Source organism: Tinamus guttatus, unplaced genomic scaffold (assembly GCF_059628265.1).
Source record: "Tinamus guttatus ecotype Peru unplaced genomic scaffold, ASM5962826v1 Tinamus_guttatus_pri_ptg000048l, whole genome shotgun sequence".
Lineage (NCBI taxonomy): Eukaryota > Metazoa > Chordata > Aves > Tinamiformes > Tinamidae > Tinamus > Tinamus guttatus.
The window spans coordinates 12,278,832-12,299,562 of record NW_028288582.1 but is presented as its reverse complement, the minus strand read 5'-3'; the positions used below and the strand labels follow the sequence as shown (position 1 = coordinate 12,299,562).

The following is a 20,731-nucleotide window of genomic DNA, read 5'->3' as shown; positions in this document are numbered from 1 at the left end:
GCAGGCCCCGCAGCGAGCGCGGAGCCGCTGCCCCGCAGCCCGCCCGCCCGCAGCCAGCGCCGCGGCCGAGCCCGAGCGCAACCGCCGCCCGCCCGCCCGCTCGGACGGACCCAGGGGCCGGCTCGCTCCGTGCTCGCCGCCGCCGCTGCTGCTGCTGCCACCGGCGCCGCTGCTGCTGCTGCGCTGCCAGCCGCCGCTCCTGCTGCTGCCGCCGCTGCTGCGCGGCCGCGATGCTGCTGCAGCCGCTCAGCTCCCCATTTGCCCGCTACTCGCAGCCGCCCTCACTTCCTCCTCCTCCTCCTCCTCCCGGCTCGTCTCCTCCTCCCGCCGCTCCGGCCGACGCCAGAGGGGCGGGCGAGCTCGGCAGGACACGCCCGCCGCGCGGCCGCGCTCCCGCCGAGGGGCCTCCCCCCGCCGCCCCGCAGCGCCCCGCGCCGCCGCCAGGGGGCGCCGCCCGCCGCAGCGGGGCGGGAGGGGAGCGACCGGGGGTCCCCAAAATGGCTCCGGGCCCCCGGCGCAGGCCGAGCCGCGGGCCCCGCTTCCCGGCGGAGCGCCCCACACGGGGCTCCGTGTTCCGCGGTGCACGCGCGTTGTGCGGGAAAGGCCTTATTTTCCGGGAGGAAATGTTCGGTTACCAGAGGTCTCGCTGCGGGGGTTCAGAGAGAGTCTTCAACAAAAGCTTTTTTATTTTTTTTATTCCAGTACAGAGGAGGCGACAACCTGACAGTGATAGTTGTCGTTTTCCTTCTTGGGGCCCGTGCTCCTACATGAGGAGGCAACTGTTAAATAAAAATAAGTAATTAAATAAGCAGTGTGAATTATTGTGGTATCTTGCAACTCAAGTGTAATTTTACCCATTTAACTTCTTGTAATTTGAAATGAACATCACCCAATTTGGGGGAGAGAAAAAAACACCAAAATGGCACCTTAGAGCAGTTGATGCTGCTGGGGAGGCCGGTGGTTGATGCCGGTAATGGTGCGACGCCGAAGCCGCCGGGAGACCCGGAGAGTCCGGCTGACGCGCCTGGCCTCGGAATTCCGCCTGGAGCAGGGAAGCAGCAGGAGCACCCATGCAAAGGGAGCAGGGCTAAACTCAGGAAAGCCTTACGGAAGGCACGAGGGGGCCGCTGACCTCAGGAACAGGCAGAGCACATTTTAGATTCCTTCTGTGATTCACATGAACAGTGAAGTCACCCTAAACCAGGGTCTGTCCCAACACAGGCAGGGAGGGGAGCCGCCTACAAAGAGCCTTCATTCGGGCTTCTGGAAAATGTAAAATAATGGTACTTCTCTGTTTAGGGTGCCTTGCAGGAGTGAGTATTTTTTAAATGAACATCTCAATTTGTTTGCCACTAATATGGCATTACCTTACGTTTTCACAGCACTTTTTTATTTGAAGCGTATGTATACTTTTTTTGCATGGTTCAGTATCTATTGTAAGCAAAATTAGTAAATGCACTTTGATAGCATCGTTTCTGTAAAAAAATGTTTTGACATTTAAAAATTTGATGAAAGTATAGTAACTTCAAAAAAGTAACTTAAAATGGTCCAAATAGAGGATTTTACCAACATTATCAAAATGAAGTTAGAATTCTGAAATAACTTGTTTGACTTTCTTGTTTTAAAGTGTTCATTTTGTTAACATCAGTGCTTCACTTCAGCTATCATTTCATCTGACTTATGGCAAACATTAAAATTCAGCATTAGTATATTAAACTCAACATTAGTATTTGTATCATAATAGAACATGAATGTATTAAAATATGACATTATTGAAACCATCTTTCTAAGTGATTGTCTCCTCAGTGTTTCCTTCTCTACCCGCCTGCTATAGTTCTAGACTGAAACACACGGAGGCAGAAAGATTTATGAACTTACTCCAGAGATGGGAGAGCAGATTTCCAGTGGTGTTGAACGTGTTTGGCTCTTGGGAGGTAAAGCACGGGAGCTACAAAGGAGGGATTTGCTTTGCTCCAATGTAAGCAAAATTCAGTGATGTGTATCAGAGGTGAAAATTAATCTTAGGAAGGAAAAACCTGATAAATCCCTTTTGCACTGCCCATTTTGACCCTTGAACAATTTCAGTGGTGAGAAAAAATACTATTTTTTTCAACCTGGTGTGCACTGTACTGCACTTTGCTGCGTAACATTGCTACCTACATTATAACCCTCTGTTTACACTGCAGAGCCAGTCCGAGCAATGCCAAACCCATGAGCACACGGAGCCCCGGGGTAATGTTTATCCAATTCCCGATCAGGAGCAAGGCTGAGGATCCCTGTGATTTTTCTATGTCCTGATGCTGTGAGCTGCAACGCAGAGCTGCTTCATGCTAATTAAGGGGGCGAAGGGTGATTAAGATCTTGAGCCCTGCAGCAAATGAGAGCTATCTCCCCCTTCATCTTAGCTTCGGCTGCAGGTCAAAGCAGGTTTCCCTTGTTTCGCTGGAACTTCTCACACCTCTTATTCTAACCCTTCCAACAAATACAGGCACTCAGATGAGGCTGGGCGCTTGCAATGTGATGCAAGTTAATGAAATTCCATGAAAGTTCATTTTGGAATAATAACTGTTCATCTCATTAGGGTTACTGAAATGTATTTTCTTACTGAATGATTATTAAGAACATTTTTCTCAGCACCTGGCAGAAGTCATGATAGGATCTTTTGCCATGAATGGAAAGAAGAGGGTGATTTTCATTGCCCGGAGTTTGGCTTTTTGCATTTTATTTTAAGGGGACTTGATTCCCACAGGAGAGGTGCTTCTCTGCAGCAGATGGGCGGGAGGAAAGGCTGCCCCCCTGGGACTAGGACATTTTCCCAGTGGATCCCATGCCATGTCAGGTTGCACATTAACACAGTGCTGCTGGAATGGGGCTGTAGGTGTGACACACAGCATGGAGACAGTGACCTGTGCAGTGCCGTGCCACCCCACAGCTTCCTCCTGGCTCTGGGAGATGAGGGAACAGCCCCAGGGCTGTTCAGCATCTAGGAGAAGGGGACAGATCATCCCTGTGCTGGGGCAGCTGGAGGCAAAGGCAGAAGCTGGTGGTGGGGTCGCGTTGCCTCACGTCTCTGCCGTATTCACAGCTGATCCATCGCGGGCAACAGCTCAGGTCTGACTTCTCGCCGTGGTTCCCTGGAGGATGCGGGTTGAAGAGCAGAGCTGCTTCAGGTCTTAAGAGTTTGTTTGCCACTTGTGGCAAAACACACTGTGGAATATCAGCTGCTGTCTGGAAACGGTTCCAAGCTCTGAAAGGATAAAGCAGTGAAAGCCCTGACAAATGAAAGCTGCTTTCTGATTTCCGTGTTGCAGACAATCGCAGAGCTGACTCCGCGGGGCAAACTTCAGCTGGCCGCTGTGGGCTTCCTTTGCAGCCGGTGGCGAGATGGAGGCCCCTCTAGCGGCTGATGGAGCCCAACTTCCCCCTGAAGGAGCCCTCGTGGGCAGGAGCAGCCTTGCCGGCCCCACAGCGCGCGGCCGTCCCGCGGGCAGCTCGCCCGGGCGCTGCCGCTGAGGGAAGCGGCCCCCGCGGCCCCGCTGGCTGCTCTCCCGCTCCGCCGGGCCTTCCCCCGCAGCAGCGGAGGGCTCCCGCCGCCTTGCAGCCAGCAGGCGGGGGGACACAGGCGGAAAACAGGCGCGGAAAATAGACAACAACACCTTAGTCTTCATGCAGAGCAGTTCTCCAGCGCAGATCACTGTGCTGCTTTCTGCCTGCTCGTGGGGGCACGAGGCAGTGAAGGGGATGGAACAGCAGACGAGCCAGGCCTGGGGAGAGCACAGAGCCAGAGGCAGCACTTTTGACAGCAGTGCCACCTTCCAGCAGCAGGAGACAACCTGAAAGCCTTATGGTCACCCCCGTGACGGCTCCCATATCCCCATATAAGCCACATGGTTTACACTGTGCTCTTTTGATCTCACGAAGAAAAGGAAGATCGTGGAGGACTGGTTAAGAGTCATCAGTATCTCTGGAATCCTGCAGAGAGTGGGAATTCAGCTGAAAGGACCTAGTTGGGTCCTGAATAGTGTTGGTTAGGCAGCTAAACAGATCCATGTGGCCCTTGGGAAATGCCCTTCAGGGAGGCCCAAGCGACTCTCTGAACCTGCCAAGCTGCTGGCACCGCAAGCTCTTACATTCCAGTCATGAAAATACTACAGATAATTTACGTGTTTTTGTTGTTGTTCTTGTGCGTTTTTTTAAGCAAATAATTGTTATGAGTAGGCAGTTCTTCATGTCTGTCTTCAAGAATGGGCAAGATGTAGAAAATGATGAGAGGGCCTGGCTGCCAGGTTTGGTCATTTGGCTTGTAATCCTTTGGGTGCAGACCTTGTATGGGAGCTCATAGCCCCAGGAAGCACATCCTCAGTGAACGAGGAATTTGAAACCACAGAAAATACATAGCCAACATACAAAAGATGGAGAAGTCTGGATTAAGACCTCATCTCCTGTACCAGTGCAATGTCACTAAGAGTAGATTTTTTAATTGAATTACATTTATTAGTCAAATTATAAGTGTGGTTACAGATTGCCGTAGCTCTCTTGCCTTCTAGTATGGAAGCATGTTACATGGAAATAAAGCTCACAGAAATTCCTTTATGCTGGCATTAAATACAGCCAAACATAGAGAGCGTTACTCACCCGACTGCTTCAGCATAGCAGGTGAGTCCTCAGTAACTCACTGTGCTCTGAAGATCTGGGGTGACAGGGCAGCGCACGAGGCTTGCACCGAGAATCAGCTAAAGATTAGGTTGGACTGAGGCCTGCTCTACCTACAGTTTTCATACTTGAATTATAGTTTTTGTTGTTTTTGTTTTAATCAGGTAGTTTTAAGTACATACGGCAATTCCAGGTAACACGCTGCCAACAAACCCAGCTGTCCTTTAAGAAAAAATACCACTTCTTTTTTTTTTTTTTTTGACTTGCTAAACTTTATCATTTTTAAAGCAATATAACTAGTTTCAGAATGATGAAGGTAAAACAATAAGACACGGATATGTAACTCATATATAATATAAAGTGACCTGGAAAGCTGAGACTCTGGCCAGTGTTGTCCCCCGCTTGGCTGGCTTCCATGTGCCTCTGTCTCCTGGGCTGACGGCGCGCTGTTCCTGATCGCCCGAGGCACGTGTCCCTGTTGGGCCATGCTCAGCTCCCAGGAGCTGCCTGTGGCCACAGTTAAAACTTTCAAACAGCCAAATGTGAGGCAAGGCGAAGGATGAAGCCTGGTGCTGCCAACAGGGCAGCACTTGTACTTTCTTCTCGGCCTCAGGCCTCTGAAGATTGAGGATCCTTTTCCTGTTTGGTTTAAACGCTTCCTTGCAGTTCACTGGAAGTTCACCCAAACGCTGTGCCTTGCGATTCCTCATGCTCACATCAGGAGACATTGGCCTTTTTTTTTTTTTTTTTTTTTTTTGCTACTTGGGAAGAACAGCAAGTTTCATCTTTTAAGAAGCTCCCAGAATGTGAACACTAAGCTGCAGCATGTTGAAGGGAAAAAAAAAAAAAAGACAAAAATGATTTCTCTGATACTATCTCCAGAGAACGTTGTGAAAGGACAGACTTTATTTTTGCCTGTGGAGCTTTCACCGAAGCTTGGTTTGTCACTAAAAGGTAAAAATGTTTGTGGAAACAACCCCAGTCCTAACCAAAAGGAGCCTGGACAGCAGGACATGTCACTGCTAACCAGACAGCAGCTAACAACGTGAGCAGGAGGCTCTCTGGAGATGCAGTTGGGGAAGCCCTGCTGTGAGGCTGTGAATTAGGTGCTGCTCTTTTTTTTTTTTCTTCTTTTTGTGCTTGCAAACCTTACGTCCTTAGGAACTAGTGGTGTAGGGACGCACCTGCTCCGTGTTACTGTGCTGGAGGCAGGGACAGCATGTGCCTCGCTCTGTCAGTCACCCCATCGCCTTCTTTGGCTTTCTGCCGCTCAGAGTGCATTTTGAAATGCTACCTGACCTCAATATTCAATGGCCAAATGGCATATTCAGAGCCTGACAGTCTGTAAATTAAACCTAGACAAAGGGAGGACCATAACGTGGGACATGTCACAGTGCCATCGGCAGTGTCCTCTAACCCCTTCTCTCTGAGCTCACAGGACACATCCCTGCTGGTTCTGCGTCCCTGAACAGCACCTTATACTGACACACCTCAAATGTAAGGACAGGATTGAACGTACACTCGTTGTGCTGCCTTCTGGGAAGGGAATCTCCCATCTCTCAGGGCTTCCTGAAGAAGTTAAAAAAAAAAAAAAAGAAGAAGAAAAACAAAACAAAACCACTAGGTCTTGTGGCTTGGTCTTCTGCTGTGAACTCTGACAAAGGCTTTTCACATGGGAGCAAAGTTTGTAATAACTTGAGCCTGCGCAGTTTCCCCCCATGAACCCGCACTGCAGCTCCTCTCTCCATGGGGACACGGTCTGCTCTGTGTCACGGTTGGCTTTCACAACGTACACAGGAATTCAGTATCTCTAGGAGCTCTAATCTCCTGCATAAACGGCTTGGCTGTTGAACATGTTGTGCTACACATACGCTCTTTTACCTTGTTGAAGAAAACAGTCAAAGAACTCGGATGAGATTAAGAAATAAATGCCATTTCTTAACCTTAGGCACTGTGTGCAGGGATTCTCCCTGTACCATTTGCTCAGAGCCAATGAAGGGAAAACCTTGTCCAAACTGACAGGAGGAAGTGGAGAGGGAGCGGAGACGGGAACCAACAGGAGGAAAGACCCCATGCAACCCGCTAGACTGGGACGGACTTGGGATCTGTGCCAGGGACACAAGAGTGTCTCTCCACTGAGCAAAGAAGGGTCCTCGTGACCCCGAGTACGAGCCGTGGTGCAGAGGCAGACAGGTTATCCACAGCGCGCAGTGGCTTTGTGTTCACACACACTGGCCTAGCTAGGGCCTGTCTCGTGGTGGCTTTTGGGTGCCAGATCAGGAACGGGTTTGCACTGCTGGACAGGCGGAGAAACTGAGTTGGGTGCAATTGTCCCAAATGGCATCTGCTCCTAGGAAAATAAACTGATACGTGCACATGCCTTCCACATTCTGCTCTCTATTTAAATTGGCCTAGTTTGCTGTGCGTCGGAGCTTCCTACCCACGATCCTGCTCTGCAGTCCTGGATTCCCAGTGAACAGGGAATCTTAGTACAGGTAACTTGTCTGTCAAAAAGTCAAAATAATTTGAAAGATTCTCCTGCCCCTTTCCTCATGCCCCAGCCATTACTAAAGTGCTCTCTTATTTTCACACACAAAATGCAAAGCACAGCAATATTTTAACACAATCTTCTTCATAGATTGCTATCCTTGTTATGATACCATGTCATTTTTTTTAATCTCATAAACACATGAGCTGAAGCAATTTTACAGCTACCTGGGCTAAACACTTCTCTCAAGAAAGTGGTTTCATAAGCCAGAAAAAATGACTTTCTACAGTGACAAAACACCCATATTTCTGGCTAACATCAGTGCTTTGGGGTCACATTTGTGCAGAATCACAGAGCAGTGCCTGCAGCAGACAGGCATGTACACAAATGCTTCTGTATTAAATGAAAGCTGAGATTTAGCAAATCTCAAAGCATGGCATATTGAACTTCCATCTTGATGCGTGCAAAAATGCTGGGATCTTTGTGAGTGAAATGTGAGCCATATTCTTTCAATGTTTGTTTAGTAACAGAAAGTTACGCTTCATGAGAATCTAAATATATTCACTGTGCTGCATGCAGTACACAGGCTGAGCAAGCTAATCACAGCCTGGGCACTGGTAATCTCAGCAGAGACAATAACTAAGTCTCTTTAAGCTCATGCTATGTTATTATTGACATGCTTTGAAAAGGTACCACAGAAGAAGAGATTAGTAGTGAAGATTTGGGAGGTGAAAAGGGGAAAAAAAAAAAAAAAAAGTGGATCTGATGAGGAGAGAGTTATCATCCCCCCTGGGGCGGTGAGATGTCTCTCTTGGAATGCGCACATGGAGAGGAAGAAGAGGGACAGTGCACATTGCTCATGACTGAACTCCAGAGAGGATGATTTTTTTTTTTTTCCTGCTGGTTGAAGTGTAACTCATTTAGTCCTACTGGCAGCGGCCAGCGCTTTCAGTCTGCCAGACCCCTGGCGAGAAATCTGCGTTTCTTCCTAACGCGAGTGATTTTTCAGTGAACTTGTTTACATGAACAAACCTGCTGGCAGTGGTAAACTCAAAACAGAAATTCAATAACAGCCCCTTTCTGGCAGTCTGGGCAGGCTTCTGCTGAAGTCATGGAAGAGATTATTCTGATTTCTCAGCAGTTTAATGGCATTTTTGGAAGTGATTTTTTTGTTATTTATTATTTGGAGAGAAATAATTAAAATCAGCAAACTCTAATAAACAACGTTTTTGCTGAAATGCAATTTTTAATTGAAAGCTGTTTTGCCTAAAATTTTGTGGGTTTGCCCTTTCTTCTAGATCCGTACAAGAATGGACCATATTAATGGAGGCATGAGACCAATACTTGCATTGCTTCTGTGTAATCCACATTTGTCCTATGTCTTCAGTCTAAATGTCTTCAGACCGCAGGGCCACGGGCCAGAAAGCCACAAACACTAAATTCATGGGAAGGAAGACAGCACAAAATCTCCTCTATGCACTTCTCCCCAGCCCAGCAAAGCACAGATCAGTTATGTGCTCGTGCCCTCTTCTCCTGATTCTTGGAAGCCAAATACATCTCAGCTCCACAGTGGTCCCAGATCTTTACCCAGGGCTTTTATTTAGAATTAAGATTAGAATAAGACTAGAATTAAGAATTAAGATTAGAAGAAAAAAGCAGTGGAAATGGTGTTCTTAGTGAAAAAGCAGAAGGCAGATACTTTCTCAAGATAAACATTTCTGTAATTTGCAATAAAGAGCTTCCCATTTCTTGGTTACATGTTAAGAATGAGATCCTACCTAAGACTACATAAAATCTTCATCCACCATATGGTAAATAAATGCACCCAGATTCTGCCCTTCAGTTTCTGCCCTCCCTTGGAAGCACAACTGATTTGGATTCACTAATAAGCTCCACTCTTCTACCCTTGCTTTTCCACTTGGGCCAAAATCTAAACCTAGTGAAGACCTTAATTTAACAGTATGAAAATCCTGCTTGGGCACAGACTTTACTACCATCCTTTCTGTTTTCCTCCAGCAGCCCTCACTTGTTCCATGCACTTTGTCAGGGCCCTGAGTAGCCATCACAGCCCTAACAAGCCTCACCTGGGCCGTGGACTCGCATTCCTCCCCACCTGCTCATGAAGCCGGGAATCCCATTCCAGCTCAGTCCCTGCCTGATGCACCTTGCAGGAGTGCTGGTTTCCAGCTCACCCACAGCCGGGCCTGGCTGTAGCTCCTACTGATGTGGACTGTGACCCGGCTTCCTAGCTTGACCTCAGAGGCATCTTATCACTGCAGACCTACTAGGTAATCCCTGGGCTGTGCCTGATGCCAGCCGCTCTCACTGGAGTGGATCATGGTCCTGACTTCCCAGCGTGCCTGGAGCTGCCTCAGCCCCAGGGGCTCTCCTGGTGAGCCGGGCTGCCCGCAGAGCCCGGCGTCGCTCCCCGCGCTCGCCCTGCTCGTGTGCTCCAGGGCTGGCCTCTCGCCCGCGAGGCTCTGCCCTGCGGCTCTTCCTGTGCGCTGCTCCTGACCCATAGGAAGTTGCTCGGCTTTGCTGCTCCTTGATGCTTTAATTTCCAAGTAAACCCAGTCTTTCTACTCTTAATTTTATGATCTGAACTCTGACTCCCATGTCAGCATTAAGTTTGTTGTTGTTGTTCTGAAAACAAAGAAAACCCCATAGCTATAGGCCTGAACTTTAATTCCTTTTGAGTTAGTAATAATGATCTATCTTGTTTGCAAACTGAATCCTTTCCTGTAGCAATGTTTGCCTTGATTTTTTTTTAATTCTTCTTTTTGTTTTTTTTCAGGAGGTTGCTGTTGAAAACTCTCAGCTGGACTATTTACTTTATCACTTCCTATATTATGTCCGAGCACAACACTGAGCTAACATTAAAAATGAGATCTCAGAGATTACAATTCAGTCTCTATTTAGTGCCACACTTCGGCTTTCACAAACAGCTTCTGTTTGCTGTAGCATTTCCCCACCCGTTTGAATCTTTCTGTGCACAACCATAGTACCAGGCCTAGCATTAACACTGAAGAAGAAGCCCATACACCAAGCAGGTGATCCTTGTTGGAATTTAGGTTGGTATTTTTAAAAAAAATAAGCTCTGTGCAGTCTTTAGCAATTCCTTTCCCCCTCGCTACCTTTCAGGCCAGTTCTAACTTTGAACTGGGCAGGGGCAGGAAGGCAGCGCTCGGGAAGGTTGTCTGTGCCCTGCATGGCCCTGCAGGAACGCGATGCGCCAGCAGCAGCTCGCTGCGGCCTCACCACCTGGCGGGGAAAGATGGGCCCTTGTGAGAGCAGCGTTGCAGGGGCAATTACCTGCATGTAGTTATGGATACCTACAATATCGTTCCTCAGAACTACACCCCAAGAGTCTACCTAAGCGTTTGAAATATAAAATCCTCGTTCTTCTGACGTTAATGGCTAAATCTCTTGGGACTTGGAGCCAGGCTGTCGCTAGACCTGCCCAGGAGCCGCCTTTCCCTCTAGCGCTGAGCACCATCTAGCGGCGCAAGCGCCGGGAGCCTGCGCCACAACCCGCCGGGAAAGGGCACGGCCCCACGGCGCCGCTCCAACGGCCGGGCCCGAACGGCAGGGCCCAAACAGCACCGCTCCAACGGCAGGGCCCGAACGGCAGGGCCCAAACAGCACCGCTCCAACGGCCGGGCCCGAACGGCGCCGCCCAAACAGCACCGCTCCAACGGCCGGGCCCGAACGGCAGGGCCCAAACAGCACCGCTCCAACGGCCGGGCCCGAACGGCGCCGCCCAAACAGCACCGCTCCAACGGCCGGGCCCGAACGGCAGGGCCCAAACAGCACCGCTCCAACGGCCGGGCCCGAACGGCGCCGCCCAAACAGCACCGCTCCAACGGCAGCGCCCAAACGGCAGGGCCCAAGCAGCGTCGCTCAGGCGCGTCGCCCCGGGCAGGGGCCGCGGCGCTCCCAGGAGGTTTTCAATGGCCTCTGTGATGCAGGACTATGCGTTTAGTGGCAGGGCCTTTTGCAAACTGCCTCACAAGCACCCGCTGTGAGCCCCGTAGGAGATCGCAGCAAATTCTGTGTGTGCATCTCCTATTTCTTATTTGAGGTTCCTTAAATATTTATAAATGTAGCCTGATGTGTATAAATTTGGTCTCTGCTGCTTCTCTGCAACTTCCCCTTATAACATTTCTTGTCTCAAATTGCTATTTAATGATGCAGCTCACCAGATAAAGAACAGAATTCAGTGCTGACTGCGAGTCACATTCCCAAAACAACCTGAGTGAAGCTGCCAAACTTTTGACAAACTCAGATTTGAAATCTCTTCCACTCACAGCAGATTCAGTGTGTGAAGCCATTCAGAAAGAACCATAAAACCATTCTGAAGCAGCTCCCATCAGCAGTGTTATTCAATGGTAGCACGCTTGCAAATGCTCAAGCTGTAGGTTTCTGTTCTACACGCACTGCCATGCAGCTACAGAATTCCTTTAAGCAGTGTAGCAAAGGGAAATATATGTTATGTGTTACGGAATCCATACAAATGTTTAATACTCCGCACCAACCAGCAGTGCAGCAATGAGTAAATCAGCGGCATTTGGGGAAGGAAAAAGAAACAGCCAATTCGGTCAGTCCTTCTCGGAAGCCTTGCTCCCGGGAGTGCCCCCCAAGGGACAGCTCCCGCTCGGGGGCCCGGCTCCGTGGGGCCCCGTTGCAGTGCGGCACTCGGTACTCACGCGCCCTGCCCTAGCGCCTCTTCCCCGGGTCGCGGAGAGGCGGCCCCGGCCCGGCCGCAGCCGCGGGGGGCGAGGGGCGGAGCGCGCTGAGGAGGCACCGCCCCCCGCCGCCATCTTGGGCGGGGCGGGCGCCAAGATGGCCGCCGGGGCCCGCCCCGCCCCGCCCCGGCGCGCGACGGCGGCGCCCGGGACGCTGCGGGGCGCGCGCCGGAAGCGCGGCGCTCGCGTGCCGGAAACGTCGCCGTTCGGGCGGAAGCGGCGCGGCGGCCGGGGCATGGCGGCCGGGCGGCAGCGGCGGCGCCGGCCGGCGGGGGCCGCCGCCTCGCAGCGCGGCGGCGCGGGCTGAGGGGAGCGGGCCGCCCGCCGCCGCGCCCTGCTTCTCCGCCGGAGAAGGTGAGCGAGAGCCGCGGCGGCGGCGGCGCGACCGGGCGGCGCGCGGGGGCTCCGCGGGGGCAGAGCGGCTCAAGCTGGGGGCGCGCGCCTCGCCTCGTGTGGCCCGGAGCCGCCACGGGCTATGGCGGCAGCCCCCGTTAGCGCCGCGCGGGCGGCCAGGGCTGTCCCGGGGTGGGGGGTAGGGACCGTCCCCGCCTCTTGCAGGCAGCCGGAGCTAGGAGTGCCCTCCCGGCTGCTGCTGCCTCGGGAGAAGGAAGCATCTCGGCTCATGTTTACCTTGCTAAGGCTTGAGCCTAGGTCAGGTAGGGCTTGTGTTTTTAGCGTGTACGCTCTCTTGGTGATTTTCCTCTGAAGGCAGCGCCCGTCACCCAGCTATCAAGTGCCTGGTTACGGCACAAACGGGTCCTAATCTGGGTATTAGGGAAGCAGCGACTCGGGCATTTGTTTTTACCCAATGGATTAACAGCATCTTTATTTTTCTAAGGTTTTTGTTTGTTTGTTTTACAAATGTTTAGATTTTTTGTACTAAAATATGAAGTAAACTTGCCACCTTAAAGTGTATCATTAAGTTAGGCAAAAGTACATGCTAAACGGGAACTATGCGTTGCAGACAAAACTGGTGGTGTGCTCAAATATTTGCTGTCCACATCTATCACAATTTTTTAGCCACCACAAATGCAGCGGTACGACAGCCAGTAAAACCTCTCCACTGCTATCCCGCCGAGATTCCGTCAGCGCGGGATTGGAGATATCTTTAACAAAAGCAAAAGGATAAAGTCTTTTTAAGATTGCTGCCCAGATGGATTAGCGTGGTGTTGATTATGCAACAATTGGGTGTCATTAATGTTAAGCTTTCTTTTGTACTTCTGTTAATCGTTATTGCTTTGTACACATAAAACATTCCTTAGGCGTTTCTGTCCTGGCTAGAGTGCTCCTGATTGTGAGTGTAGTGTGAGGAGTGTCTCGAGTCACTGAGAACTGTTTAGCTGGGCAGAGAGCTCAAAATGGAGTCCTGTAATGCATAGTACTTCAGTAACATTTGCTTCCCCTGAAAAATGCCAGTTGGTTGCTGATTTGTTCTGCACCACATCAAAGATATGTGCATTCAGCTTCTTTCTTCCAGAAAGTGTGTTGCAACTATTCACACAGGTTTAACACAAAAATATACTTGGGGACAAGTCCATGCCTTACGTATGTATGTTCCCACGTGCAAATGAAACACTTGATCCTTATTACAAGGTTCCTTAGATAGACGTGCAGAAGATAAAGCTTAATCAATGGGTGTTGCAATACTGCAGATGGCAACAGCATTCACGTCATTAGCTGGGTAGAAGTGTTTGTCCTGTAGGTATGCAAGAACTTTGCAAATTTTCTTATAAATGATGTAACTTTCCTCATCCTGTGGCTAGAGGCACCGACAGCCAATTAGGAAGTAACTTACCAAGTTATTATTTCTGTTTATTCGGTACTTGCCTTTTTGGTCTGGTAGAAATTGTCTCCATTTGGTTTGTTTGTTTTTGATATCCAGTGAGCACTAAACTATCCTGAACTGCATACAGATATGCCACTAATTGCAACCATTGTTAGCCTGTTGCTGACATCCTAGTATGTAATTCTCGTGATGCAGAGATATCTCAGAGCTTCAGAAATGGACCTGTGCCATTTTTACAAATGAGTAATGAAAAGTTACAAAAAGTTGACTTCTGAAAACTAGACTTTGTGTCGCCTTTCTCCAAACTGTACTGAATCCGTATTTCACACTTGGTCACAGGTGCAGAGCATGGAGAATGATGAACTTCCGCCAGAGGATGGGCTGGATTGGTGTGGGGTTGTACTTGCTAGCAAGTGCTGCAGCTTTTTATTACGTCTTTGAGATCAATGAGACCTACAACAAACTAGCATTGGAGCACATTCAGCGACACCCCAAGGAGCCACAGGAAGGAACCACATGGACACACTCCTTAAAAGTACGACTGCTATCCTTGCCTTTCTGGCTGTGGACTATAATATTTTTAATACCATATTTACAGATGTTCTTGTTTCTCTATTCCTGTACAAGAGCTGACCCCAAAACTGTTGGCTATTGCATCATTCCTATCTGCTTGGCTGTTATTTGCAATCGTCATCAGACATTTGTGAAGGCCTCTAATCAGATCAGTAGATTGCAACTGATTGACACTTGATTCAATTTCTAGTTTCCATAGCTGTTTTGAAGCAATGCCTGACCTAATCACAAGACTGAAGTCCTGACTGAACGCTGGAAAGAGCCTTCTCTTTCAAACTATTAAGTAATGAACAGACTGTTTTCTATTTAAAAAATAATTTAAAAGATTTTTAAAGTATGAATCTATCAAAGTGACCAGAATGGGAGAGCCCTATGTGACACGTGATAGAAGCATTCCTCATTTTGCCTTAACGATGCAAAATTGCTACACTCCATCTGAAACGTCCTGTGGGGAAATTAGTTTCTGGTCTATGACCTTACTCTGTGCAAAAAAAAAAAAAAAAAAAAAAAAAAAAAAAAAAAAAAAAAAAAAGTTATGTTTTCTTTTGGAGTAAAATCAGTGGAAAGACGCTTCTTTTGTGGTAAATGTAAAAGAAAACAAATCAGAACATGATTATAAAAATCACGCTTAAAAAAAATGTTTGTTTTTTTTCTTTCTTTAGTACTTTGCATTTACATCAGTGCTGTTTTTTAATGATTTTTTTAAAAAAAAATTAAAGAGAAATACAGGAAGCAAGAATAAAGTATGTGTAAATCTTTAAAGAGAGAAAGATACAGTTTTTCTGTGGTAGCATGCTATTTTCAGAGGGAATAAGGGTGGAACATTGTAGCAGGCAGGGAAGGAGAAGTGGCTGCTTTAAACCCCTCCACCCCCCATACCTCGTGATGCCAAAACCAGTTTGGGCTGGCGCTGACCCATGGTTTGCACAACACTTTTGAGAAGGGCTTCCTCTTCCTACCTGTAGACATCTCCTTAGATACAAGTACAATGTGATTGCAATTTATTACCATTCTAACTTCACACCAGAAGTGATGGAAAACTGTATTCTGGGAGCACTGATGTGTTTAAAAAATTTATAAAACTCGTAAAATTAACTGACTCTAGATTGGGAAGGTTGTGCAAGTAGTAAGACAGATAAGATTCTTCAAGGAATTTGAGAAAAGGGGAAAAAAGAATTCTGCTCACTTTTGCAATGAAGTTTCTTACTGTGGCTTCAAAGTATTTTCAGTGCTGTTGTTGGCATACCATCTGATTCTAATGACTGGATTATTGTGCAATTTAAATGTCAAATCTGTTCTTTTTCATTAGTGTTTTTAGTTTCTTAAAAACTAAGTTTTTGAGTCATGATGGAGATAACCTTGCGAATGTGAAAACAGTGTGAGGTATGGCTTTCCAGAATAGCAAGCCACAAATGATTATTAACTAAACTTTCCAATAATCATTTCAATTATATGTGATTGTCCAGTACCTAATCATTGTAAATGCTCATCTACTTCTGACTACTTGAGGGGAATCATAGAGAGAAAAAATAGTTCCTTCCTGCCTTGGAAAGAGAACACTCTTTTCAGTAAAGTTATGTTTAAGTGTGGTATTTAAAATATCTTTAACTTTCTGTTTGCATTTGGAGATAATTTGAGACTGTGGTTTCAAATGCCAGCATGAGGGCTAAGACCTGAAAGCACAACATAATATTTTCAAGAAGGTTTTAAGTTCTAAGTGCAATACAAAAGGAAGCTGCCATCCTAATACGCTGGAGTAAGACTTAACTCTGACTTTTTTTAAGTTTTAAGTTGTATTGTTTCCTAGCTCTACAATAATCACCATCTTATTTATCTAGAAAATAAAAACCTTTCACTATTTTATAAACAAGTTAGTCATACAGATAAATATTAATGTTTTTTTCTTGCATATGTTTGTTAGTAGCGCAGCTGCTGTAACTTAGTGTCTTCTAATCCCTCCCTCGATTTGGGTGATGCTTTGTTGGGCTTTATGCTCTGTGCTCTAATTCTTTGGCTCCGGCCTGAAGTTTTGAGACTGGCTGGACGAACCTGAGCCCCTCCTGCCATTTCCCTGCTTCTACAGAACAAGGAGATACGTTTGACTGGACTTTTTTTTTTTTTTTTTCTAAACTTGATGCAGTAGAGAAGCTTTAACTGAGAAGCTGCTGGGTCTTGTCTACATAGATTTCTTTAGAGAAGAACGGGATAAAAAGAAGCTTTAAACATAGAGAATAAGGAGAACTGCCCAAGTCATTGCTGTGCAGTCATGTGGCCTTCAGCAAATTGCAGTCATGTGGCTTTCAGCAAATTCATCAGCCTGTCTGGTGCAATGAGCCACTGTCTGGGTATGGATATGAGAGCAGCATCGACTTGCGGAATGGTGCTTTGTATTTCTAGGCTTTTCCACCAAAAGTTTTTTAGGATTAAAGCTGCTGGAAACCATTAGCTTTAAAAATAACTATAGAAAGATGGATCATCTAATTCAAGCCAGTGCTACATCTGAAAATTAGAGTCCGAGGTGGGAAGCAACAATGTGAGAATTAGTATAAACTATTAATGTGATATTATGGAAGAACAGGCCCAGGAGGAGAGGGAAGCTGACTGGACCGATGCTCTCAGGGGTTTTGTCAGCAATGGAATATGAACAGGGGAAGCCTTATTAAACAGTAAATAAATGAGGATGGCTGCCAAAATTCATAATTAAATTGTTTTTACTATAGTCTGTTTAAAGAGGTAGGGAAATTACTCCTGCTCAATTATACTGAGGATTTTTATATAATATCAGGGCTAATTAGCTCTCAATCAATCACAGCTGATAGTCTGTAGCACAAATTGACATTGTCTAAAAGCCTTAGGATAATCAAACTCAAAATAGTTTTACTACTTCCAGGTGCTTATTAGTTCTCAGTCACAGATGATGGTTGCCTGTAACACAAACTGACATTTTCTAAAAATTCTCAGGATAATCAAGCTCAAAATTATTTTATCACCTCTTTAAAGACTGCAGTACTACTTGATCATGACAGATCATAGCACAAATCTGTTTCTATGGTGCTGACTTTAACAAAGGATGTGAGACTAGATTAGGGCTTCCTCGTTTGCATCTATTTATTTCTCTTCCATGAGTATGCAGGAGAGAAGATGTACTGCCACAGTTTCCATCCAGGGACAGGAAAGCTACTATTATAAACTAACTTTTGTTTTGTTTTGTTTTGTTTTGTTTTTAACTGGAAATGACTTATCTCTGACTTGCTGAACTTGAGCTGCTTTCTAAAGCAGAAGTTGTGAAGGGTGGAAGCAGAAATGAAGACGTCAGGGAAAAAAATAGTTGTTCAGTGCTTTAGCCTTCTGCCGGGAAGGTGAGCAGATACAACGCAGTTAGGGTGCATCTCTGTGCCAGTTGCCTTTCATTTCTTTGTATTTTGTTTGGGTTACAAAATAAACCTCTGTGTCAGACTTGGGGCAATAAACCTCTGTGTTAGTTTGGGGCAGCCTGAGTGCTGGTGTCATTAGCTGCTCCCTGTTCAGCTGAGGGACCCTTCCATCTCGGAAAACGTCTGCCACATTCCGTACGTTCTGCTGGGCCTCTTCCTCATTTCCCAGGGGAGGGCAGCTCCATCACAGAGGGTTGATTAAAGCCACAGACATTCACGCCTGGAGTTAAGTAAGTAGCAATACAGTGTATTCCTTATGAAGTGTGTTACTTTTTGTAGTGGAGTACAACTGCAAGCTCTTTTTTTTTTTTTTTTCTTTCATTGAAGTACAAAGACTGCCATGCCCTTGGTACAAACCTTTACAGTTTGTGCAGGACACTTGCTCTTAACTCCTCTTTATTTTCTCTTGCTATTCCATGGCTGTCTTTGAGAGATGGTCTCTAGGGAATCAATGGTGCAAGTGGTTTGTTATTCTAGTAGCTTTTAAAAAATACTGGGTGTGAGGTATGCATCTCATTTCTACAGATGAACTAATACATGAGAACAGTTTGACTTTCTCATGTAGCTCGCTTCTAAGAACTGCCTCAACTTTAGCACTCCTTAAAGCTAGCCCTGCAGTGCAGGTTCATTCTGGCAAGAATAAAGAAAAAAAAGAAAAAAAAAAAAAAAAGAGAGAGAACTTGCTAGAGCCACAGACTGCAGTCTGGAGATAGGTGCCACTTGCAGTAGCCACTTCCTCCACTGCATGCATTATCGGCACTAACAGATCATTGCTGATGTTTTATCTCTTTTCAAGACTTTGCAGTCTGACAACAGATCAGAATTCGTTTGCACACTTTTCTCCTATCCAAGGTCTTCAGCAAATAAACTTCCCTTTTTAAGTCTTTAAAGTCACAGTTTTTTTTCTTCTTAGTTATGCCTTTATCCTATCTTGTAAACCAGTCATAAGTGTGTCCTGTGTGAATTTATCTGAAAAAGAAATCCAGTAAATATATTTGGACATCTCTCTTTTTGAACGACTTCAAATGAATGCATGAAGTCTTGTGCTTGTAAAAAAAATCACTCATGATTTGTTCAGTTTACCCTCAATATTCACGTCTCAAAATTTGCTCCATTTCCATAACACTGAGAGACAAACTGTGCCCGATGTCACTCTGTAGTTTCCATGCATTGCAAAACATTTACATTGTTAATTAGCTAGTTCATTTCTGGCAGGGAAAATGCTCAGGCTTCACTGTAAGCTCCGCAGACTGAGTTTCACTTGTTCACAAGCACCAACCACAAATATTCAGTTGAAGTATCATTTACAACCCCTACCCTCTCTGCAAGAACCAGCATGCAGGGTGCCATCAGGCCACCTCTCCTGCTCAGCAGGATGACTGGGTCACACTGGTTTACACAGCCAAGAACATAACATATGGTAGGTGTTACAGGAATACTTATATTTTTCTCCCCTCTAAAATAAGCTACGGTGATCAGTGAAAAATGTGATTATATTACCCCTATTTCCTGCCCTGATTTTGTTGGTTAGCTTTTATATGAAGTACCATAAAATTTCCCTCTGCTCATTTTGTCCTTTGGGGTAATGCCGAGAGTTCTGCATACGCAGATGCAGACTGTGATGTTCACTTTATTTGACCTAGCTACTGAGAGTGCCTAAAAATCAACCTGGTTAAAATTCAGTCATGAAAAAACACATATAAAGATTAACTGGTGCAGGAAGAAGCAAAGATCATTTGGGAGAAATGTATGATTAGGGTGGACAGCTGTATTTTACAGTAATCTAAAAGATAATTATCAAAAACCACATTGCCTTGTCAGCCTTCTGACTATTGTCAGAATTTTTGAGAACTAAGATTTGCAACTCTGTCAATCTACTTGTCTATGCCCTTTAACTGGAAAATTCTCCAGTGATAGGTGACTAAAATAAACCTTTTCTATTATTTGCAGAAACAATCTTCTAGGCTCACTCAGGGAACAGATTCACATCCGTACAAGTGTTTTTAGATAATTTTGAATATTCAAGTTTATCTCCATATAAATGTCTTGTTGGTTTTATACCATTTTAAAACCATATCTGACAAAGTAATGGGTTCCATATTTTATTGTTTTATTTTAAAATAGTTTGGTTTTAAGTCATATAAAGAAATACTGTGATGCAGGAGAAGCCATTAAAACATAATGGTCTGTAGACTCAGTGTGACTCGTATCTATGACAGCTGGTTTACTGAAAATTCTTCGCAATCTTTCCAGTCTAGTATTTGCTTCCTGTAAAAAACACGTTGCAGATGCCAAACACCACCTTTTGATCAGGGCCTTATATTAAAGCAGTGGTGGGAACGGACATTTCCTTTCTAAAACGCTGACCTCTTCCTGCAAGACCAATCTCTGCCTACCCGCGAGGTGCCGCTGTCCAAAGCACTTACGTTGAGCACAGCTGCAAAGTCTCTTTCTGGCCTAAACAGGGTATCTCACGCCGCAGTCAGGGCTGCTGAACCTTTGTCCGCTTTAGCGGGGGATCATCCGCATTCGCTTTCACGTCGATGTTGTTGGCACCTTCATCCTCCTCCTCCTCATCCTCCTCCTCCTCGTCATCCTCCTCCTCCGCAGCATCTCCTGCCGGGGTCACACAGACCGAGGATGAGGCGGTGGAGGAAACACGCGGCCCTTCGGGTGCTCCGCGCTCCGCCGCGGGGCACGCGCCCAACGGCCGCCCCCCAACGGCCGCCCGTAACGGCCGCCCCCAACGGGCGCTCACCGCGCGGCCCGGCGCGGCCCGCCGCCTCCCTCTCCTGCTGCACGAGGGGCGCCAGCAGCTCCGCGAGCTGTTCCTGCAGCTTCTCGAGGCCGCGCAGCAGCCCGCGCAGCTCCGCGCCCGCCGCGGTGCCGGTGCCGGGCTCGGGCTCGCAGCGCACGCGCAGCGGCCACGTCCGCCCGTCGCGCGCGCGCAGCTCCCCGGTCAGCTCCATCCCGCCGCCGGCGCGGGGGGCGGGCCGGGCCGTGACGGGCAGCGGCGCCGACCAATCAGCGCCCCGCGCGCGCACTAACCCGG

The 20,731-nt window shown here is 47.2% G+C and overlaps 3 protein-coding genes across 4 annotated transcripts in view; 1 reads left to right on the top strand and 2 right to left on the bottom strand.

The window, feature by feature from the left end:
- The window catches only part of ITPK1 (inositol-tetrakisphosphate 1-kinase), a 461,734-nt gene that overhangs the window by 136,164 nt on the left and 304,839 nt on the right, over positions 1-20,731 (bottom strand). The window lies entirely within an intron of this gene.
- On the bottom strand, positions 196-20,666 carry GON7 (GON7 subunit of KEOPS complex). 2 transcript variants are annotated; one of them, XM_088539708.1, is made up of 3 exons: positions 20,438-20,666; positions 20,106-20,292; positions 19,769-19,947 (listed from the first exon to the last, which is right to left on the bottom strand). In XM_088539708.1, exons 1-2 carry the CDS (start codon positions 20,646-20,648, stop codon positions 20,162-20,164), a joined length of 342 nt encoding a protein of 113 aa, XP_088395834.1. In that variant the 5' UTR covers positions 20,649-20,666; the 3' UTR covers positions 19,769-19,947; positions 20,106-20,161. The 2 variants fall into 2 exon arrangements, with proteins under 2 accessions (XP_088395835.1, XP_088395834.1); XM_088539709.1 differs by lacking the exons at positions 19,769-19,947; positions 20,106-20,292 and adding an exon at positions 196-310 and having other exon boundaries at positions 20,428-20,666.
- Positions 14,012-14,536, top strand: LYSET (lysosomal enzyme trafficking factor). The gene has a single exon (XM_088539698.1). The coding sequence runs from the start codon at positions 14,028-14,030 to the stop codon at positions 14,421-14,423; it is 396 nt and encodes a 131-aa protein (XP_088395824.1). The 5' UTR covers positions 14,012-14,027; the 3' UTR covers positions 14,424-14,536.